General features: G+C 40.0%; 3 protein-coding genes across 11 annotated transcripts in view; 1 reads left to right on the forward strand and 2 right to left on the reverse strand.

The window, feature by feature from the left end:
- Positions 1-13,393, forward strand: part of LOC102777766 (uncharacterized) — a 31,546-nt gene extending 18,153 nt beyond the window's left edge. For 3 of the 9 annotated variants that reach the window (XM_087848138.1, XM_035912294.2, XM_087848137.1), the window contains exons 19-33: positions 17-190; positions 286-486; positions 583-741; positions 1,408-1,614; positions 1,701-1,889; positions 2,472-2,677; positions 2,864-2,932; positions 3,057-3,101; positions 3,784-3,846; positions 5,217-5,396; positions 9,427-9,801; positions 10,307-10,429; positions 10,659-10,778; positions 10,864-10,944; positions 11,619-13,393. In XM_087848138.1, coding sequence (XP_087704264.1) covers positions 17-190; positions 286-486; positions 583-741; positions 1,408-1,614; positions 1,701-1,889; positions 2,472-2,677; positions 2,864-2,932; positions 3,057-3,101; positions 3,784-3,846; positions 5,217-5,396; positions 9,427-9,801; positions 10,307-10,429; positions 10,659-10,778; positions 10,864-10,944; positions 11,619-11,648 — 2,222 coding nt within the window. In that variant the 3' untranslated portion in view covers positions 11,649-13,393. The other 6 variants (XM_035912292.2, XM_006801437.3, XM_035912293.2 and 3 more) reach the window with 6 other exon arrangements.
- Positions 13,394-13,429: 36 nt separating this feature from the next.
- On the reverse strand, positions 13,430-17,969 carry LOC102778826 (casein kinase II subunit beta-like). The gene is made up of 7 exons (XM_006801442.3): positions 17,876-17,969; positions 17,424-17,499; positions 15,494-15,596; positions 15,290-15,405; positions 15,123-15,198; positions 14,822-15,011; positions 13,430-14,710 (listed from the first exon to the last, which is right to left on the reverse strand). Exons 2-7 carry the CDS (start codon positions 17,493-17,495, stop codon positions 14,620-14,622), a joined length of 648 nt encoding a protein of 215 aa, XP_006801505.1. The 5' UTR covers positions 17,496-17,499; positions 17,876-17,969; the 3' UTR covers positions 13,430-14,619.
- Positions 17,970-18,467: 498 nt separating this feature from the next.
- LOC148100515 (allograft inflammatory factor 1-like) lies at positions 18,468-20,609 on the reverse strand. Its single transcript, XM_087847765.1, has 6 exons — positions 20,472-20,609; positions 20,235-20,296; positions 20,091-20,157; positions 19,948-19,989; positions 19,608-19,773; positions 18,468-18,955 (listed from the first exon to the last, which is right to left on the reverse strand). The coding sequence occupies exons 1-6, from the start codon at positions 20,485-20,487 to the stop codon at positions 18,868-18,870; spliced, it is 441 nt and encodes a 146-aa protein (XP_087703891.1). The 5' UTR covers positions 20,488-20,609; the 3' UTR covers positions 18,468-18,867.
- Positions 20,610-20,624: the final 15 nt, after the last annotated feature.

The following is a 20,624-nucleotide window of genomic DNA, read 5'->3' on the forward strand; positions in this document are numbered from 1 at the left end:
AAATTTTGTTTTGCAGTTTCTATGTCGACGCAGACTAAAATCTATCCAGATGTTTCAACCGAAGTGAAAAGTATAGAGCAGAGATTGCTTCAGATTGACCAGGTTACACCACAGCCTCCCCAGCCAGAGAGAGAGGATGACTGGTTTGCTCTGTTTGGTACTGCACGTGATGAAGTCATGATACCAACAGGTATTACAGTAAATTCAGACTGAAACATAATATTCTAAGAGGACTATGGTGGTCATAGCAGTATCACTCAACGCCTTTGACTCTGTCTGTGCCAGTGACTCCAGCTCAGATCGTTCCAGAAATGAAGACTTTTGAGGTTGAGGTGACCGAAAAATGGAAGAAGACAGTAATTGGTGCGGACGGCGTGCAAGACAGGACAAGTGTGTCTGAAATTAGAGCCAGCCAAATTGCCTCCCTCTCTGAGAGAGAAGATGATTGGTTTGTCCTGTTTGAAAAGCCTGTGGTCGTACAACCAGGTAGATTTCTATGCCGAATGGGTGCTGTGTGAAGCTGTGCGCAAAAAGTTTGCATCAGATGTATTTACGTTTATGTTTCTGTGTTTGTTGCCGTAGTCAAACCTATTATTGATCTAGTGGCAACCACTGAAGCAAGAGTGAAGATCGTGGAAGGTGTGAGGCCACCTGTGGAGATGGTGAAGATTGAAACGGCAAGAGCAGGAAAAGTGGATGATGATTGGTTTGTGCTGCTGGATGTAGCAGCAAAAGCACCAGGTATTCTGCTGCTTGTATCGCCGTGCGGCTTTGCTATGAGATGCTATCAGACTGAATAACATGGCAACTGTGCTCGATTTCTATTATGTTGTACTAGGAGCACATTATAAACTAATGCAGAAATACTGCACCAGCCTTAGTTATATCGTGTTTGTATGGTGGTGCAGTATGTCAGGGGAAAATGCTCATTTAAGATATTTAGGTAGAGGGAAGGGCAGCACGGTGGCACGGTGGTTAGCACTGTTGCCGCACAGCAAGAAGGTCCTGAGTTCAATTCCAACATCAGGCCGGGGTCTTTCTGTGTGGAGTTTGCATGTTCTCCCCGTGTTTGCGTGGGTTCCCTCCGGGTACTCCGGCTTCCTCCCACCGTCCAAAGACATGCAGCTTGTGGGGATAGGTTAATTGGATAATCCAAATTGTCACTAGGTGTGAATGTGCGAATGAATGTGAGTGCGAATGGTTGTCTGTCCCTGTGTGTTGGCCCTGCGACAGACTGGCGACCTGTCCAGGGTGTACCCCGCCTCTCGCCCTATGACAGCTGGGATAGGCTCCAGTGCCCCCCGCGACCCTGAAAAGGATAAGCGGAAGCGAATGGATGGATGGAGGTAGAGGGAATATTTAACTTCCCGCAGGTCTCATTTTAGTTTTTTTTCTGTACTCTGTCAGCGGCTGGGGTGGAACGCATCCATATATATCCTGATGTAAGACCTGCTAAAGAGCTTACACTCACAGAGCAGACAGCACAGCAGACAATTACAGTAGTGGAGAGAATACGGCAGCAGCAGCAGCAGGATGTGGTGCAGCCACGTCCAGCAGTGAGAGAGGTGGAAGATGATTGGTTTACTCTTCTGGATAAGTCCCTTAAGAAATCAGGTATAATCCCAAAGAGCTTGGTATGCCAATACATACGAAACATTTCTTGCTGAGGTGAGTAACACCTGGTTGTGTGTTTGTATTAGCCGCTGTCTCGGAGCGCGAGCAGCTCCCAGCACAGGTCACAGTTCCAGCTCCTGCCGCGGCCACAAAAAAGATTACGATTTCTGAGACGAAACCGGGGTTTGAGAAACGGATCCTGGAAGAAAGACCCTCGCAAACACGTGTCAGTGATAATTGGTTTGTTCTACTCGAGGGTGACCTCAAAGCGTCAGGTATTTTTTCCTTGTGTGGAGTTTTTTCGTTTTGTGTGTGGCTAAAAAAAACTCACACACGGTCATGCCTTGTTTGCTTCATAAAAACACTCATTTCTAACAGCTGCAACCTCTGCACGGGACACACTGGCCCACAGCTAGCATTTTCCATTATTCACGGACCTTCGATTGAAAAAATAATGCTTTCTTAATGTCGTCATTTCCCTGGTTCGATCTCATTTAGCTTTATGCCTTTTTGCAGCCTAATGCCGTCGGCTTTTGCATCCAGCCTTTGGAATATAACAAGAACCGCTTTTACTGATCCACTTTGTGGACATCTGCTTCTGGCCCACATCACATCCATACGTTTATGCGTGCTTGTCCTTTTAAATGAGAGCAAAGGAAACAAATGAGGTACAGTATACCTGTGCAGCATTGAGACTAAGTGTGCCATATGCTTGTTAAGCTGTTTTATTTTTAATGCTATATCTGTTTTCGTGTGCATTTTACTCACCGTGATCCTCACAAAACGCTCCACTCGCAGCCTGCTCAGTGCTAAAACCCAACATTCACTCATTTCCATTTTGTCTGCGTTTTGTCTAGCTGCGAGCGCCCAGAGGGGCACGCGCCCTGTCAGTGCACCGGTCTTCTCCCAGGCTGCTCTGATGGAGGCGGGAATCCCCATGGCCACTCTCGACCAGCCCCAGACCTCCACTCCAATCAAAACCAGCCGCCAGGAGGAACGGAAGCTGCAGGTCACCGTAGAAGCCGTGGAGCCTTCAAAAATCGAAGCCGGGGCTGACGCCAAGGTATTCAGTTACTCTGATTGCTGTTGTAAATGTCGGTGATGTAATATGTGTGGAAAAAAGTGATAACAAATGTTGTGTTTTCATAGAAAGTCTTTTATTGTGAATAGTACAAAGCCTTTGTGGCGAAAGATGCTAAAGTATCTGAGATTGCTCTCTGTGTGAACTGTGTATCTCTTGCTGCTGTAGCCAGCAGTGTGGAGGGACCAGAGAGAACTAGACTCATCACTGATATCCACCATGAATGGGGACATCCAGGTTAGTGTCAGACGCAGGCGTCTTGCACGTCAGAAGACGTGCTTATACCACGGTTGAGATCTGAGTGTTAACGCCAACATTCAGGGGATGCTAACACGTCTTCCTCTCTCCTCCCCTGGGGTAGCACGAGTCTGAGACGACGAGCACGGAGGTGGTGCGAATGCGAAAGGTCAGATTCTTAGTGCCGTACATGTTACCGTAGCCATTTTCTCCACCTCCATTTCTGATGATAAAGAGCTTCTCATCCCAAAGACTAATATCACCCTCTTCTCATGTTGTGCTTCCACACAGCTAGGTCGTAAATGAAACCTACATCAGGTTCGATGCACAAGAAACGTTTTTATTTATTTTCTTTAATTTTATAAAAGGTAGAAAATATAGCAATGGTTAGATCGCAAACAGTTTCGCAGTCTCAGAGTACGTTAACACCTACTGGCTGTTTTTAAAAGTTGAAACAGTTACATCATTTCTTCCCATTGCTTGCTGTTCTTAACACTGGAATGCACACATGCATGATTATAGATTAAATGCACTAAAGAGGCATGGTAACTGGAGTTTTATCACATTTTTGTCACTCCATCACTTTTTTTCTTTTCTCAGTATAAGAATAGAAATCTTCGGTCAGTCCTCCAGAGCCATCTGTTCTTTGCTTTGTTAGTGTAGTGCAGATTTTGGTCCCTTATGGTCACACAAACGACTGTGCATGCACTCTTACTCTTACTTTCTCTGTTTTATTAACACATTAGTGAACTTCGTAGCGTGCATGGAAGAGGTGTGGTTGATGCCAGCATAAAGGGAAACTGAAACAAACCCACCTTCTTTTTTTTTTTTGTTCTTTTCATTTTTCACAGAAAAGAGCTAAGAAAAATGAGGGTGACTCAATATATATCAGACATAGCCAATTAATGTTGGAGGTTGGTATCCCTTCTGGAGACGTCGGTCTCCAGCTGCATTTTCTTGCTCTTTAGCGCCCCGGCTGCTGTTTAACATCACGCTTGCATGCGGCATGATTCACACTTTTCTCGTCGGCGTTAACGAGCGGCTGTAGATTACATGAAAAATGTGTGTTTGTGTGTGGCAACCGACTCTGATCCGATTGATTCAGGAGAGTGCTGTTGAGTTTAGAACAACAAGACCAAAAAAATGGACTGGGTTCAATCTGAACTTGTTCAGGATGCTGCACTTCTGATAATCCACGAACTGTTCATAGTGATTCACCGTGCGGTGTTGGTGAGGCACCAAGGTCTAAGAACGGTGAAGCTTTCCTTAATTGTTTTTTAATGGCAGGTTTCACTCCGAGCTCATGTTTTATGCACTTATTTATTCAAGATCATCAGTATTCTCCTGTTCCTGCTTTTGCTCTGTCCTTCATCTCATTTTCAGACTTGTCAGTAATGCATTTCATTTTCTTGACAATTATGCAAATGAGTGTTTTAGTCTGTAGAAATGAAAATGTGGGGGGGGATCCCTTTGCTGTGTTGTGTATGAAAGAAATGCCATTTGGTGAAACATTTATCATTAAGTTGCTCTTTTGCACCACAACAGCTCATGATTTACAGATATATAGTTTGCAGTTTCTGTTTATTTGCTATCACATCCTGCGGTTGCCTGTAAAGATCAACTTGGTGCTAAATGTTGCCAAATCAGCGCTTTGACCGTTGTTCATTTGTCTTAAATGAACGGGGATTTCATTTGGAACAAGCCTTCATCTTCAAGAGCTTTTACAATGTCTGCTGTCACCGCCTTTCTCCTGCTCTTTGGTTTGCAGCCTCTTCTCTTAACATGTTTCACTGTGAGCCTAATGCTGTGAAATAGATGCTCAGTGTTGCGCTGCATAGTTTAGGCCCTCTACCCAACCACGGCTCCAAATGACTCCAAATATTTATCAGCTTGATAAATCGCGGCTCCAGCTCTGCTCTCATGAATCAGCTGCCAGGTTTAATTTGCATTTTGAAAAGGAGACACTGATCATTTTTTAAAGAATCTGAAAAATGTATGTGTGCTTAGAATCACATTAACCCCGCTTCTGCTTATTTAATCATCAATAAATCAACCAAAGTTGCACAAAACAGCAAAAAAACACCAAATAATCTGATTTTTTGTTTTTTCTTTTAATCTCTCCCTCTCTACGACACATCTTCTGCCTTCCCTCTCCCTTTCCGGACAACCTCTGTGTACTTTCTGTCCTTGTATTATCCTCTTTCTCCATCCTCCACCCCCCCCCCCCCCCCCCCCCCCCCCCCCAACCGCAACGTCTTTCCCATTTCGACTTTCCTCTGTAAAGGATTTCGATAAGCCTCAGGAGGTGCTGCTCAGGCATCACGCCAGCATCAGTGAGCTGAAGAGAAACTTCATGGAGGCGGTCCCAGATCACAAGCCAAGTGAGTGGGACAAGCGCCTGTCCACACACTCTCCCTTCCGCACCCTGGGAATCAACGGTCAGCCTTTGCCCAGCGCGGATGGGGTAAGTCTGGCACAAAAAACAACTGATCCTTTTAGTTCATTTAGTCTATCAGTCGAATAATTTGAGAGACAAAATAGTAAAAATAACATCTAATTTGACTAATTAAGATGATCAGTTTGTTTGAGTAATGTTTAAAAAGAAGAAGAAATTGTGAAGAGGAGTCATTCAGGCTCTTTCTGATGTAGACAGTGTTGACAGTTTGCGTGTGCATGTATCTGAGCTGATGGCATGCGGTATGCATTAATTGAATGTGTATGAAGAATGCAGCCGGACTCGTTGACTTTTATATTTGTTCATTCACATAAAAGACCGCTGTGGGTGAGGCATCTTTGGCACAGGTTTTCCTCTCTGAGATGTCACTCGGTCTGAATCAGACCTGCTTAGGATGCCTCTGAAGCCCAACACGTTTGTACTGCATGACTGACAGACCTGACTTTTACAAATTTGCTGCATGACTAAAAGGCAACCCACCTTCAAGATGTTTTGCACGTGCTGGCGCTGAACAGTATTTCCCCTCTTCCCTCTCTTTTTCCTCTCTTTTTTCTTGGCTTACTTTCTTTTTACGCTGCTTTCACCTTTTTTATTTTGCTGCTTTCTCTGAGCATCTTTGTTTGTTTTTTTATGAAGAGATGAGGCCTCATTCACAGTTGTATCAGCCATTATTCTGGTAAATGATTCTGGCAAACAGCTAATACAACATTATTATTATTATTAATATTGTTATTGACATGAGTAAATATTTGAATGACAGTATTTCAGGTAATTGAAGCTTTTCACAGATGGAAACTCAGTTTCAATTTAGTCGCTGTCACATGAGTAATTATGTAATCTGTTGAGGTTCACTTGGCATGCATTTGCATCAAGTGCTTCATGATGACTTGGACACAAAGATTATTACATTTGAAAACTTAAATTCCTTCAAAAATATCATATTGTCAGTATGCACTTGAGTTTTCAAAGAAACACGTACAGGAGGGGCCATAATTGCTTGGAGATAGACATTTGTTTTTAATAGTTTCGCAGTGGATTTGAAATCAAGTCATCAACATGTGATTGAAGTGCCATCTGTCAGCTTTAATTTAAGGGCTTGTACAAAAGTATAGCATTATCTGTTTAGGAATTACAGCCATTTTTATGCACTGTCTCCACAACATTTTCATGGTCAGGTGAAACTTGTTCCCTTATTATTTCTCGACAGATGAAACAGACATAACATAACAAGTTGATTCAAAATGTTATTAAAAAATATGAGGCTAGAGCAAGTCAGGGGACTGTCATTAGGCTGAACAATCCGATCAAACCTATCAGAGAAATAGCAAAAACCTACAGAGTGGCCAAATTAATAATCTCGTACGTTTTAAAAGATGAATTCAATGGCCAGCTCAGCAACACCGAGATGCCTGAAAGACCACAGAAAACAACCAAAGTGGATGATGAAATATTTCCAAGGTTAAGAAAAAACATTTTCACAACACATAAGCAAGTTAGCAAGGTAAGAGTATCAGTGTCCAAGTCTATTATCAAGAGGGAAATGAATGGAAATACAGAGGCTTTACAGCTGGGTGGTTAAACGAGAAGGCTGAATTAGACTTTGCCAGAAAACATCTAAAAGAGAGTGGACACATGAAACCAAGATGAACTACCAGAATGATGGGAAGAGAAAAGTATTGAGAAGGAGAAAAATAGCCAATGATCATAAGGCCATCAAGGAAAAGAAATGAGATACTCTTCCACGGCCAGTTGATCACCTGATCTCAGCCAAACATTTTTGATTTTCTGTTACTGGAGACAAATTTCAAAGATGCACAAATAGACGTAACAGAACCTCACAAGGAAAGAAACAGAAGATTTGATGTCAGCAGGTTGTAGACTTGAACATTTTTATTCAAGTGAACAAACCTGATATTTAAAATTGGCAAAAAAAATGTCATTATTTTTAAACCTCACAACTTGTTAAACACCTTGAATTGCTGGAAGTCTGCATTTCAGTCATATTGATTTAAAATCCACTGTGGTGATGTGCATAGGCAAACTACAAACACTGTGCCTTTGTCCAACAAATTATGGACCAACTGTAATGACAGCTCACAGCGAGCAGTTTGGAAATGAAACAGAACAAATGTACAAAGTATATGAGCCAACAACCACACGACTCATAACAGGAGTAATATTATTTTTTATCATTTTTTTCCAAGGCAGCTTATCGTCTTATTTACAACTCACTACTGTGAGAAAAGTAAACATCAACTTTAAGCAGAGCTAGATTTGATTCTGCTGCTTCTAATGGACTGATAATTGAATTAAAATAAAGTAAAAGCTACTTGTTAAAATAACCAGTTAAACTTTAGGTTCTGAGCTGCTGACATTATGAATCTTTATGACTGTTTGTTTGATGTCACTTGAGATGCATAGCAATGTTGCTATCCACCAGCTCTCAGCTGTATCAGCTTTAGCTGATGAGATAGTTTTACATAAGATAAAGCAAGTGTGAATGACTTTTCTGTCTTTTCAAAAGAAGAAAGAAAAGTTTGTTGTTCATGGAAACAAATAAAGTGCATGTTAAAATGCATGTAACATTTCAATGCTCTGAAAACAAACGAAAAGTGAATAAAATCTGGTTTGTTTTCTAATAAAGGCTTTAAAATGTTATAATTTTATCAGCTGTTGCACAAATTCAGATTTGACAAATTCAGTTCATTATCGTATTTTAAAATTCCTCCCTCTCATCTTTTCCCCCCTCCTCCTCCTGCTCATCCTCGTCCCCCCCCCTCCCATCAGTTTGTCATCCGCCTTCCGCGCGGCCCCCTGCTCGACTTCTACTCCAAACGCAGCTGAGGGGGTCGTCTCAACCCTGCGGAGGCCCCACACAAGGTGTGAATGTGACCCACGGAGACCGCACCCTGCCCATCTACCCATCAGCCTCTAGCTTTCTCTTCTCCTCTTCTCCTTCCTTTGCTTCCTCTGCAGCATCACTTCAGCATTTTCACCTCTCATCCTCTGCTCCACTTGAGAAGCTGCCCTCTTTTTTTTTTCTCAGGCTTCCTTTGAACTGTTGAGACTTTGATTCCCCGTTGCCTTCACTGCGGCACAATTCCCCCACCCCACCCCTGGTTTCTCCAACCAGAATCAGACCTCTCCTTCTCCAAAGACTGATCAGGACTGGAAGTGATAACTCAGTGCTGTTTGCATTTTCTGTGACGTCTTTTGGACTTTTAAAGATACAAGTTTTGACTTTTTTCCGGAGGTTTTTAATGTTTGACCGCATCACTTTGAGCCTGCTTTTATACACGTTGAGGTACATTTATATTGTCAGTAGTCTTACAGTACTGTCTTTAAAAAAAGAAAAAGATGACCACTGTGACTTTTTTCCTGAACTCACATGCACTAGAAAACAGCAGTCTTGTTAATGGGGAAATGATCAGTACCCTTTCACACTATAGTATTTCTTGAGGCAGCTTAATTGTTATTCTTAATAACCTGTTTGTCCTCCACCAGTATTTGGAAAGGGAGTATGTAGCAGCTGCAAGAGATTCCTTGTTGCATGACTTTTTGACAATCAACGTTGACCAAAGAATAAAAGCCATTCCATATTCAGTTCATATGCTTCTTATTTCCATTTATGGAATTGAATTATTTCATATAAACTTCAGGTTTCATAATATTCTGCTGTTCCTTCCTCTCCAAATTTAAACAGGAGAATTGAATCATGACGCATTCTATTTATTGTTAAGATGCATGCCATAAAGTTGTAACCATTCATAAAACTTGGTCACCTACTTTTAGCATGCACCATGTAGAAATGATTGTGGCCATTGTGTGTTGTTAAGCTATGGCATTAAAACAGGGCTGATTTTTATTACATAAGTGCAATCAGATAACCACAGTCTCTGCAGTACTTCATAAAACCTATACTTTGTGCAGCCTAATCCACTCTATGTACATATTTTTAGCTTGCATGCATGCGTATTTATCATTTTCACAGTATCAGTTGGAAATACTTCACATAGTAACTATTTTATGTCTTTTTTAGAGTGTGTGCATTAGACCCCTAAGCAATGGTTCAGACACAAAGGCTGCACATGAGGAAACCAGCAGTAGTTTGGAATTTACAGGCCTACCCATCAAGAGCGAGCCTGAGAGTGTCGAAGTCCACAGAGCTACTGTTGAGAAAGAGTCACGTGATCAGGAAGAGGTTGTAGTGTTTGAGACGAACTTGGTGCCAATCGTAGAGGTGGAAATGGCACAGCTGCCTCCTTCCTTTGATCCCTCCTGTAATGCTTTAGAAGTGATCCCGGAGGAAGAAGGATCGTGTCCCGGAGTGTCGGATGACTCTGGGAGGATAGCTGGATCTTCCCCAGCTTCCTATTTCTGGAGCGATGGTCCACAGGTCATGCGCTGTTTCCAGGTAGCCTCCTGACTCCCTCGGGGTGATGCTGATTATTTCCCTTCTTGGCTGACACACTCCTTTGCAGCACCGATACAAATAAAAAAACTTGTGACTCTCCTAAGGTGGTATTCGGTTTGGTGTGAAAGTGCTTGTTATTGTCAGATGGAACTCAAGACGCTGCAGAGGTGCTGCACAGTGGTGTGCTAAGTTTCTAACGATGGTGACGGGTCACTGTAACAATGTCTGCTGCAAAACCATTACTTTTGATCATCTTTCCAACTCACCTGTGCCGTTTATTCACTGTTTCTCTTGGAGTGATTGGTGGTGGGAAGTGACGTTAACACGTTGATTCTTCTGTTTCGAATACAATAAACTAATCTGGTGAGAGGAAATAGCGGTTGTGGTGCAAGTCTAATTAAAGAAAAAAAGGCAATAGCTAATGCATGGTGTGAAACAAAGTGTTTGCTGTGGTGCAAAGTGTCTGGTTAAACAGCCACTCATGGGGCTGTGCTCCATTTCACAGCCCCCTCTGGTGCAGACGCAGACTGTCACCATCACAGCCGTCTCCAGCCCCTTACCCAGTGGCATCTCCACCACAGAGGTCCCTATCGTCCCGACTAAGACCTTCACCTATGAGTCTTCAAAGGTAGGGGCTCCAGCAGCTGCTCAGCCCAGATCTGTCTCAGCTATAGGCAGTCAGGTTTGCATGGTGGAGGTGGCTTCAAAAACTCCCAATAAGGAGGTTTGGGAGGATCAGTAGGAGGGCTCCAAAATAAGAATGAAGCAGCCTCGTGCCTTCCTCGGTGAAACCTTGATGTCACATGATTTAGAAATGATTATTCAGTCCATCCCCCTTTTTTTCTTCTTTCCTTCAGGTGACCGTTGATGGGACAGAGGAGGACAAAGATTGCTCAACAGTATCCAGTTCCCAGACCATTACCTCAGAGACCACCAGTGGCACCTCAGTGACGACTACCACCACTCACATCTCAAAGGTCAGCAGAGCAAATTAGGCTCTCGGCTTTCCCGTTCTATTACTCTTTATATGCCTCTCTAATATAGATTTTCCTTCCTGTACAGGTAGTAAAAAGTGGATCTTCAGAAACTCGCGTGGAGAAGAGAATTGTGATAACCGCAGACTCTGACATCGACCAAGATAAGGTACAATATCTACACACAGGTTTAGGCGTAAGGCGGTATTTGCTCTCTTGGCTGAGTTTTATATGGAAGCTTGTTTGTGCAGTAAAAGGAAAGAAAGCCATCCTTAACTCAAAATTTCAACAACTGGACTAAAATTCCAAGATAGTTAGCAAAGACCGTTACACCAACAGCATTTAATTCCAAATTTTTCAGATGCAAACTTGTCGTGTAATCGTCTCTGAGGTAAAACAATATTATTTAATCACTGCATATTCAGTACAGGTGCGGATTTTGAGCCACGAGTGCACTTGCTGCCAAATGCAGTGCTCTGATTGGTCAGATCTGTTTATTTTGCATGTGAAAAATCTAAAAAATTGAGCTTGAACTGGAAAAATAAATGACACAACCTCATCCTGCAAAATCATGTGAGCGGTTGAGGTCAACAGTTACATTAATAGTAGGCGAGTCCAAAAAATATTTTTAATGCACAGAATATTCGCACGAATCTTATCCAATTTTTTTTCAGCACCGAAAACAAGCTTCCTTAGTTTTAGATACTACTCTTTAATCTGAAATATGAAGTTACAGTGTTGTGCTTAAATTTGTACTTGCATCAACTCTTTAGCGCTTAATGACGAGGACAGTTTTGTCTTAGCAACTTGAGATCATATAAACAAAACATGTCTGTGTTACAGGAGAAGCACGGCGGAGCATCAGCATTGTAACTGAACCACACCTTGTTCCTTTGACCAATCACCTCCGATATCCCCAGCACTCAACACACAGTGACCAGCTGTATTTGCGCACACATATCTTAAAAAACAGGGAAAAAAACCCACTCATAACTCTGCAGCTAAAATGATTGATAACAGCGTATATTAATTCCTAATAGTCTGTTTGTTTTCAGTTTTTGTATTTTTTTCAGGCTGTTCATTGTAGGCAGGGCTGCACAGTCCTCAGATCATCCTAGTGTTGTAAAAGTTTAGCGAGTACACGTTTATTGGTTAAATCCCAGCATTTGCAGATGTGTGATCTCAAGTTACGTTTGCTTTTAAATACTTTTTTTTCCTAGTGGTTTTTACATTGTTGATTTTATACAAATTTACCGTTTCCATTATAGTTTAGATGCCATTATCAGCATTTCTTCCCACGGTGCTGCTAGGGGAACGTTAAGACCACATTCAAGGGAACTCTTTTTTTTTTTTTTCTTGTTGTTTACTTGTCTATTTAATTCAGGAGAGACTTTTTATTTTAATGAAATGACATACCTCACATCTCTATGTGGACAAAGATATTTTCTGCTCAAATTTGGACAGTTTGTTCATGTCTCAGGTACAAAAATAAAGAAAGAAAGGAAAAAAAACAAGTTAATATTTTCTTCCCCAACCAGCTAAGAACCAGTAGCCTACATAATCTTGTAAAGTTTGAATTTTTAAAAAATTGATCTATTTTGAAATATTTCTCTATTTTATAGAAGTAATGCTTTTTATAGTATTTGTACAAATGTGAGGTTTTTAAGTTATTCATATCTGCTCATGAAAATGTAGGTTACCATTTGTGCTGTTTTACTGAATTTTGAGGTCTCTATTTAAGACTCGTCTTGCCTGAATCACCCTGAATCATTCTTATTCGTTTCCTCTCGTAGTCCACCAAGTACATCCGACTTTACAGAACTCACAGATAACAGTGGAGATTTACTCAGCTCTGTTTTTGTTCATTTTAATAGAAGTCCTACCTGCTTTGAACATATTTGGTTGATATGAAAAGTTTTTACAGGTTTTTGGTCTGTTTATCTCAGGTTTTGATATTCTTTGTAAGACTACAGACCTCCGTATGATTGTATGAGGAATGTCCATGTATTTATTATCCACCTCTATTGTAAATGTACATGTATGTTCAGTCAAGTGAGGTCAATAAATATAAAAGCTTGTCTGTCACAATAGCCACACATGTAAGCCATGAAGGCAGCTGCCCGATAAATGTGGCTTTTCCTCTCACGGGAGCACATGTTGTCTTTTTTTTTTCTACGTGTTCTACTATACAGTAATTTATTTGTTAAGTAGGAACTGTTTCATGTGATTTGATGTATTGTGATGTTTCACCACAAGCTGGTTTCCAGGCTTCCACCATGTTAAATACTACATTCATAATCAACCAAGTTTGTAAAGCCTTTTTAACCACATAGTCTGAGTAGGTTGCTCTCACTTGCTGTTTTCCCTGTACTTTTTCATAGAGAAGAAAACATACGAATCTTTTCTAGGTAGCATGTTTGGTAGCATTTTTTTAAACTAAAAAAAAGAAGCCATTGCTATTATAGCTAAATCTCAATCACATCTGCATTTTTTCCTCCCTCGATAAAAAAAGTAGTTTCACATTAAGAAAAAAATAATAGTTTTTAGAAAATTGAAAATATTGTTGCTTTGTGACTTATCCCTGTCTTTTTATGGAAAATAAAATAAAATAAGCATTATTTTGCACGTTGTTGGGCTGTCTGTGAATGAAGCACATCACATTAAAAATGAGCTCTTGGTAAGTAATAAATATTTAATGCCAGTCACTTGTTTTGCAGTGGATGTTGCACGTTCAATACCAAACTTTTAAAAAAAAGAAAGTCACATCTGTCTAGATCAGGGATGTCAAACTCATTTTACACAGTCAGCCCGCTTTGATCTTAAGTGAGCCGAATCAATGAAACTGATGGATGTTTAAAATTACAGTAGTTCTGGAAGTTCATTGCCCAGACTAATCTGTAATTATACAATATAAAGTTTTCATAACTTCAGACACCTAAAAAAAACCCAAATCATAGTAGGTAGTGGAAAAACAAACCTTTATGTAATTATTAATTATTGTGATGAATTATGAATGGGAGATCTTTATCAATAAGAAACGCTGTCAAAATTATGAAAATACAGTTAAAAGTTCAAAATTTCTGAACTTTTTTTCTAAAGTTGCCCAGTGGACCGGATCGGAGTCTTTGCCGGCCACTTCTGGCCCCAGAGCCTTATGTTCTGACACCCCTGGTCTAGATCGTTATCCCATTATTTAAACATATACAAACAGAGCCATCAGGAAATGATTGTTAGAGCTGTCTAAACAAGCAAATACACTGCCACTATATCTCCTGAAACTGAAGAGTAACATTTAAAACATCATAGGTCCTTTTGTCTTTTCTTTATCTCTCTAATTTGGTATTCACTGGTTGTTGGTAAGAGCACCTGAATCTATTTGCACATATTACAAGAACAACATCTAAGCACATTCCTACACGTGTTCTGGATTTAATAGTTACATTTTCATGAGGCTTAATCACTGATAAGGCAAACCTCTTGGGGCTGGTGGTGAGACATTCTGTTACATTCAACTAAGCCGCAAAGCAAACTGCAGTTTTCATTATCACTGAGTAAAAGTCACTTTTCAATCTAAAAGAGAAACCCCTTTATTTTGAAAAGATGGACTGACATCAGTTAAGGTTTAACCACATGTCTGAAGCTCAATTAATTAGTATAATTAAAAATTGCTCAACTGTAACTGCCTCCTAAAAGAGAGGAAATGGCTGAATCTGAAAGTGCTTATCAACACAGAGGTGAGTTTGGAGAACTGTACAGGTATTTATTGGTTATACACAATCAATTGCTTCACGCAAGTTGTAAACAACAAAGTCTCTGAGTCCACTGTCTTTGTTAAAGATGGCTTCTAGCGAATCACCTTTACTGGGCTCTTGAAAGTTGATGCTGCCTGAAGCTGGAGTTGATAAGCCATCGGGTGGATTTTGAAACCATACAGCCTAAAAAACAACAAAAATAAATAAATAAATTCCTCGCTTTTCAGAGGTCAGTGGTTTGGTGTCGTTTGAAAGCTGAGTGTAACATTGATGCAAAAGAACTTGGGGACAAACCTTGGCACAAACTGATTGGCGGGTCGCTTTGGGCGGTACTCTGGGTGCACCATGAACAGCATGTGAGGGAACCCCGTGCCAAAGTAGGCTCCATCCGTGTGGTGGTGCCTAGAGGATTTAGGGGTGTACACATCCATGCACTTTGGGCAATAAAGCTTCACCATCGCTTCTCCCGGTATATCCGATAAACCTACGTTACGCAGGAGAGAGAGAAAAGAAGGGATAGTCACAAATATCACAGGGTATTGTTTAGTTCCAAGTGATCCCCCCCAATGAGAAGATCAAGAAAAATCAGACCTACCAATCGGAAGCATTGGCTGATTCTCACAATACACTCTGGGGCAATAGCCAAAATCCCCCTGTTGATACTTTTCCAACTACCAAAAAAGAACAAACTTAGAAATCACTCGTGATGATCATGTCGTGGCGCCTGTAAGAGGTTGCAAAAACTATAAAATAAGAGCCCACCATTTGTGCAATGCCTCTGTTTGTGAGGATGTAACGTGCATGTATAAGGCCGTACAGCATCTCTGCTGCCTGCTCTATCAGGTCGCTCTGGTTTGGATTATCTTCAAGCTCCTCATCTGTTTAAATAGAAACAGTTTAGCCTGTTTAACTATTTTACTATCTCATTTTATGAGAGAAGTGGTTTGCACCACTTTAAAATCTCACCTGGCTCTAGGTCAAGAATCATATCCAGAGCCTGGCGGTAATGAGGCACCTGCTCATTCAACCCCGTCAGGTTAAACTTGTCCTGTATGTAGTCTTCATCAACCTAAAACACAGCAGCAGAAGGAAACCAAAGGCTATTAATAGCACAAGTTACTGTTGCAGCAGTGCACTGCACAGCACACTGATATGGAACCATTATACAAGAGTTTAACAAGATTACTGCGATGCAGCCAGCTATTTCTTGGCATTTTTCATTTAAGCATTTTTACTTGATGTCCTTTTTGTACTCTTAGAAAGAAAACCCTCCGTGTTCTTCACAAACAGGCGAGGAGAGCAGTTGCAACAGTCAGGTCTTAACTATATGTAACTGAACTGAAAACTACGTGTGTGTAAAATGTCCAAGGTGGCATCTTCTAGCCTCAAAGATACCAAATAATAAAATAAATAATGCAGACCAGAAAGTAAATGACGCAGCAGATCATCCTGGTTACAGGTTACCGGCCATAGTGTGACCTTGACCCCAGGTTGATATCCAGTACGTGACACCCTACTCCATCATTTAAAGATTTCCCTGCAAGTTATTGAGACACTGCAATATAAATAACAGCACAGGGATATTTGACCAAGAGAGAAATTCAGACACTCAAAACACAAAAAAATGATTTAACAAAAAAAAAAAAAAAAAGGAAATGCGTTTTATTTGGTAGTTTCAGTTCTGAAATTACAACAGAACAGAAACTACTGGATGGAAAAAAAGTAACTGAGGTGATTAACTAATTTCAAACCAAATGAACTTCCAGGAGTCCCTCTAATGTAAAGCTGCAGCTACTTCTAGCATCTACAAATTCATTTGAATTCAGTGTGTTGTTTGCCTAATAGATAACAGTTCAGATTTAAAACTTCAAACACATTTTTGATGATTTGAATTTTCTTGTTTTTATGGAAGGTGGTCTAATAAATTCATCAAATTTCAAAGCACATACACCTGGTCAGAAGGTAAAATATCAACTTTACATAGACTGGTTAGTTTGATTTAAGCACATTCTGTACATTTCAGTACTCACATGTGTTATTCCACATAATATATCAAACAAAATCATGAGTGTGGTGGTCATTTCTGTCTTCTTTATAGCTGATGGCTTTAGTCCACTATACACGTCACACTTTACTGGTTTGGCAAAAGGTCCCAGTACGCTCTCAAACTGTTTTTTTATTTTTATTTTTTATGTTAGCTGAGATTATAAATTTAGCAAAGTAATTTTGATCGAGAGTAGCTTCACTGCAATTTCCAAATGGTTTTGCAACATGCAGCATATCCTTAAGTACTGGCTGTTTTGATGGGTCACCACTATACTAGACACAATGGCATTTATCTTTCAGTCTAAGCATGCATGGTGCAGGGTCTCAGAATCCTGCTGAACTCCGAAATGGTTCACAGATTATATCTGCATGATTTATAGAAATCTTTCAACCATAAAATTCAAGTGTCTCCATGATCTTAATCAATAAATTATTCTTTAGGTGATGTTGTAACCATTAACATAAGTGTGCAAACAGAGAAAGTGATCATAAGAAATCAGCACACCACATCAGGTTTGATTTATTCAAAGAAAGTCTGTAGGTATGGTCTGATGTGCAAATACATTTGATATATCTTGGTGCTGTGATGAATATGGACCAAAAATCAAGAAGTCAAGGTTCGATTTAATTTAATCATGTGAACCACTAAGGAATTGCAGTCGTATTTATGCACAGTGCTTGTGCTGCCACAGTGTAGAGCAGCCTGATGGTGTGGGGACATAATTTACGCTTCTGTATACTCCGCCAGCAGGCGATGCGAATGATGAAGTCTGTGAAAAGCTTATGACGGTGCAACTAAAGCTTTGAAAAATAGTGAGAGAGAAAGAAAAAGAGTGAAAATGAGACTGACCTCGCAGAAGAACTCGTTCCCTCTGAGTCCACAGAACCACGATATCCAGGACACCTCCTCTGAGCTGCTCATCCTCCTGACAAACCAACATAGCCGCAGTGAACCAATTTACACCCAGAAAGGTTAAAAACAAAGGCAGTAAAACATTAACAGGATTAGTGAGCCGAGCTTTATAAGTGAACATAGCACAACATTATTTTCAGCACAGATAAGGACTGCAGCTGACACCTGGGGTTTTACTAAAAATGTCAAACATAATCTTTAATTGAGCTTAGACCTGCCTCTCAAACCTGGGAAATACGTCAGCTCTTGATTTAGCATGCTGGCTAGCGTTCATGCTAACACGTTCAGTACAGAGATTGACAAATGTATTACTGTAACGGTACTATCTATTAACATAAATACCGCCTGTGTGTTTGCATAACTGTATACAAACGGTCGCTTTCACTCACCCTTCTTTTATATTAAATAACACATCAATTTGGAAGCTTTGCTAAGCTGTCCTCCCTCCCAGGGTGACAAAATATGATTTCCGGTCATGCGGTCTTTTCAAAATAAGGTAGCCGACTACACATCCGGCATATATTAGGTGAATGCGAAGGAGAGATAAGCCTACTACCGGTACAATTATCTTTTTGTTGTTTGTTTGCCATGTTCTCTAAGATCAACATCTGACCTTGCTATATTCGAAGAAAAGTGGCCACACTGTTGTATATTGTGAAACGCCCAATTTTTTAAACTACTATAGTAAATAAATACAATCAAATCCAATAATAATGGAAGTAATACGTCAGATCCAAATGAGACATGGTTCACCTTAGTTCAAGTAGGCTAATGTTATGATAATGTCAGTCATGCATCCCAAATTGAATGTGATAGTTAAGAGGTGTGCCTCTATCTCCTCTGTCTGTAAAATACCTTGATGCATGGAGGAGATGCAATGGAAACATACCTTTTTTTTAAAAAAATCAATATGAAAGAATATAAAATAAAGGCGAGCGAAAGCAGCTGTTTGTAGTTATATCTCATGTGTTTAATATTTTTACTTTTAGGCTCTTTTAGCTATCAGGGTTAAAACCAGAAATGCAAAATGCAATGCAGTTTAATCTTTTCACTTTAACAAACACAACATGAGATCCGTGACTGTTTAACCACGTAATTTTTAATGAACTTGTAAAAATGCTGACCTTCTAACATCAACCACACTGATCACATATTTTGCCACCTCCATGTACATTTCACATTATCAGAGTACTTGAACAAACACCTAGAACAGTACAGTTCTAGTACATGCAGGCTAGTTTACATCTCTTCATGAAAATTGCACATTTTACTTCATGTTTCATTTTTTTTCACAACTTTACCTTTGATTGATCTTAAAATCTAGGAGGGGGGGGGGGGGTGAGGGGGTTTTTTATTGACAGAATTCAGCTCAGATGGGAGGTCAGGGCAGGTCTGAAAAGGTTTTACGACGAGGTGGTCCAACTTCTTTCTGCTCTTCTTCCTTTGCCATGCCTTCAAACATCAAGATCCTTGAATAAAAACAAGACATTTTACATGCTTTAAAAAGCATTCTTGCAAACCTCAGACATTACGCATTTGTTTCTCTATTGTCAGTAAGCGGTAGGCCTAGATCTTTTTAGTTTCAGTTTATTTATGAAAATGCTTCTGTGCTGGAATTGAAATACAAGATTTCTTTTATTATTCCTTCTAAGAAAAACTCTTCTCATCTATAAATGTATCTTATTGGTTGCTGTGCAAGCTGTTATTGTGAATAGTATTTATTTATGTAAAATTGTTATTATCACATTGAGATGGATAGGATCTTTTTACCCCACTGCCAACAACAAAAAGACAAACCTACAGAGCATGTGCACGTAGCAAGTAAAATGAAAGTAAATGAGAAGAAAGTGTTCATGTAAATGAAACTCATTCCCCAAGTTAACCAAACTGCAGAAAATATCTGAAGGACTACTTTGATATATAAGCTCAGTTTGATCATCAACATTTTGAATTAAGGCCATCAACATAACCAGTAATTTCACAAGTATAGGTTTCTGATGTCCAGTATTAGTTCAGTTTTTCAGTCGTTTGGGAACTTCATCTCGCTATAACCTTATTTGACCTTGGACTCCACTTGCAGTCTACAGCTATGCTCGGAATAGCGACTTATTTCATACTCACAGTTTTAAAATTGCATTTCTCTTTCCCAGCATCATATTGAGGAAGTCATTGTAGCTGATAGTGTCTTTTGAGCTACTTCCAACCACCTCTGCCATCATTTTTTTCAGTTCCAGGTGAGTCTTGGCCAATCCAAGTTTCTCCAACATCCTCTTCAAACCCATTATGTCTATAAAATTACAAGTGCACAAAAAGGAAAATGAAGTAAAACACATTACTGCTTGCTTAATCTGAGAGGTTTATTTTGGTGTTGGTTTTTTTCTGAGGCACTACTGAAAGTAGCACTTGCTTAATGTTGCTAAAAAAAAATTACTTCAGGGCTGCACGGCTAGTGGCGTCCTACCTATTTCCCCGTTGTCGTTGAGATCAAACTCCATGTATTTCTCTGTAACATAAACAATATGATTATTATTATTCCAAAATTTATGACTTTGCACCAATTGAACAATGAACTGAAGTGTTACTGGTACCCCCTTTGAGACTCACTTTTAAACATTTCAAGCTTTGAGGCCAGGTCTTCCTCTCCTTCATATTTAGGATCTGTGAGAAAAGCCTAATAATGACATAAATACACAATTTAGCATTGCAGGGTGTCAGTCGACGTCTTGAACAGTTCTGTGTTTAGCTCACCTCGTTGATGCCGCTTAGCTTTTCCTCCTGCTGAGACTTTAGAAGACCAAATGCTTTACCACCTGTGAAAAAACAATATTTTAGGAACAACAACAGCCTGAGAGAACTCTCACAAATGATCAATAAGAACTGATAGTTTAATGAATTAATTAATAACATAAATAATTGATTAACGAAGTAAATTCAGTCTTGTATTGTTCAGGCTGGTTAAAGTGGCTAACAGAAAGACAAACTAACCTTGAACACAGTCCATTTCTGTCAAGAGAGCTGAGAAACTGTGAAACCAACACAAACACAGGCGGAAGGTTACGATGATGCTTCTATAAACTGAACAAGAAGAGGAAGTGAAGTGACAAAGTTTCAGTTAGACAGAAGAGGTTCCTCTGTTAC

The sequence above is a fragment of the Neolamprologus brichardi genome, chromosome 11 (assembly GCF_056152115.1).
Source record: "Neolamprologus brichardi isolate AB-2024 chromosome 11, ASM5615211v1, whole genome shotgun sequence".
Taxonomy (NCBI): Eukaryota; Metazoa; Chordata; class Actinopteri; order Cichliformes; family Cichlidae; genus Neolamprologus; species Neolamprologus brichardi.

Excerpts from the sequence above, each read along its gene's own strand:
- LOC102778826 (XM_006801442.3), bottom strand. The coding sequence starts at position 17,495 with ATGAGCAGCTCAGAGGAGGTGTCCTGGATATCGTGGTTCTGTGGACTC. Across the intron at positions 15,597-17,423 it reads GGAACGAGTTCTTCTGCGAG|GTTGATGAAGACTACATACA; the intron begins GTCAGTCTCATT and ends GCTGTGTTTTAG. Across the intron at positions 15,406-15,493 it reads GATTCTTGACCTAGAGCCAG|ATGAGGAGCTTGAAGATAAT; the intron begins GTGAGATTTTAA and ends CTATTTAAACAG.
- LOC148100515 (XM_087847765.1), bottom strand. Across the intron at positions 19,990-20,090 it reads AAAGCTTGAAATGTTTAAAA|AGAAATACATGGAGTTTGAT; the intron begins GTGAGTCTCAAA and ends TTTATGTTACAG. Across the intron at positions 19,774-19,947 it reads CAACGACAACGGGGAAATAG|ACATAATGGGTTTGAAGAGG; the intron begins GTAGGACGCCAC and ends GTAATTTTATAG.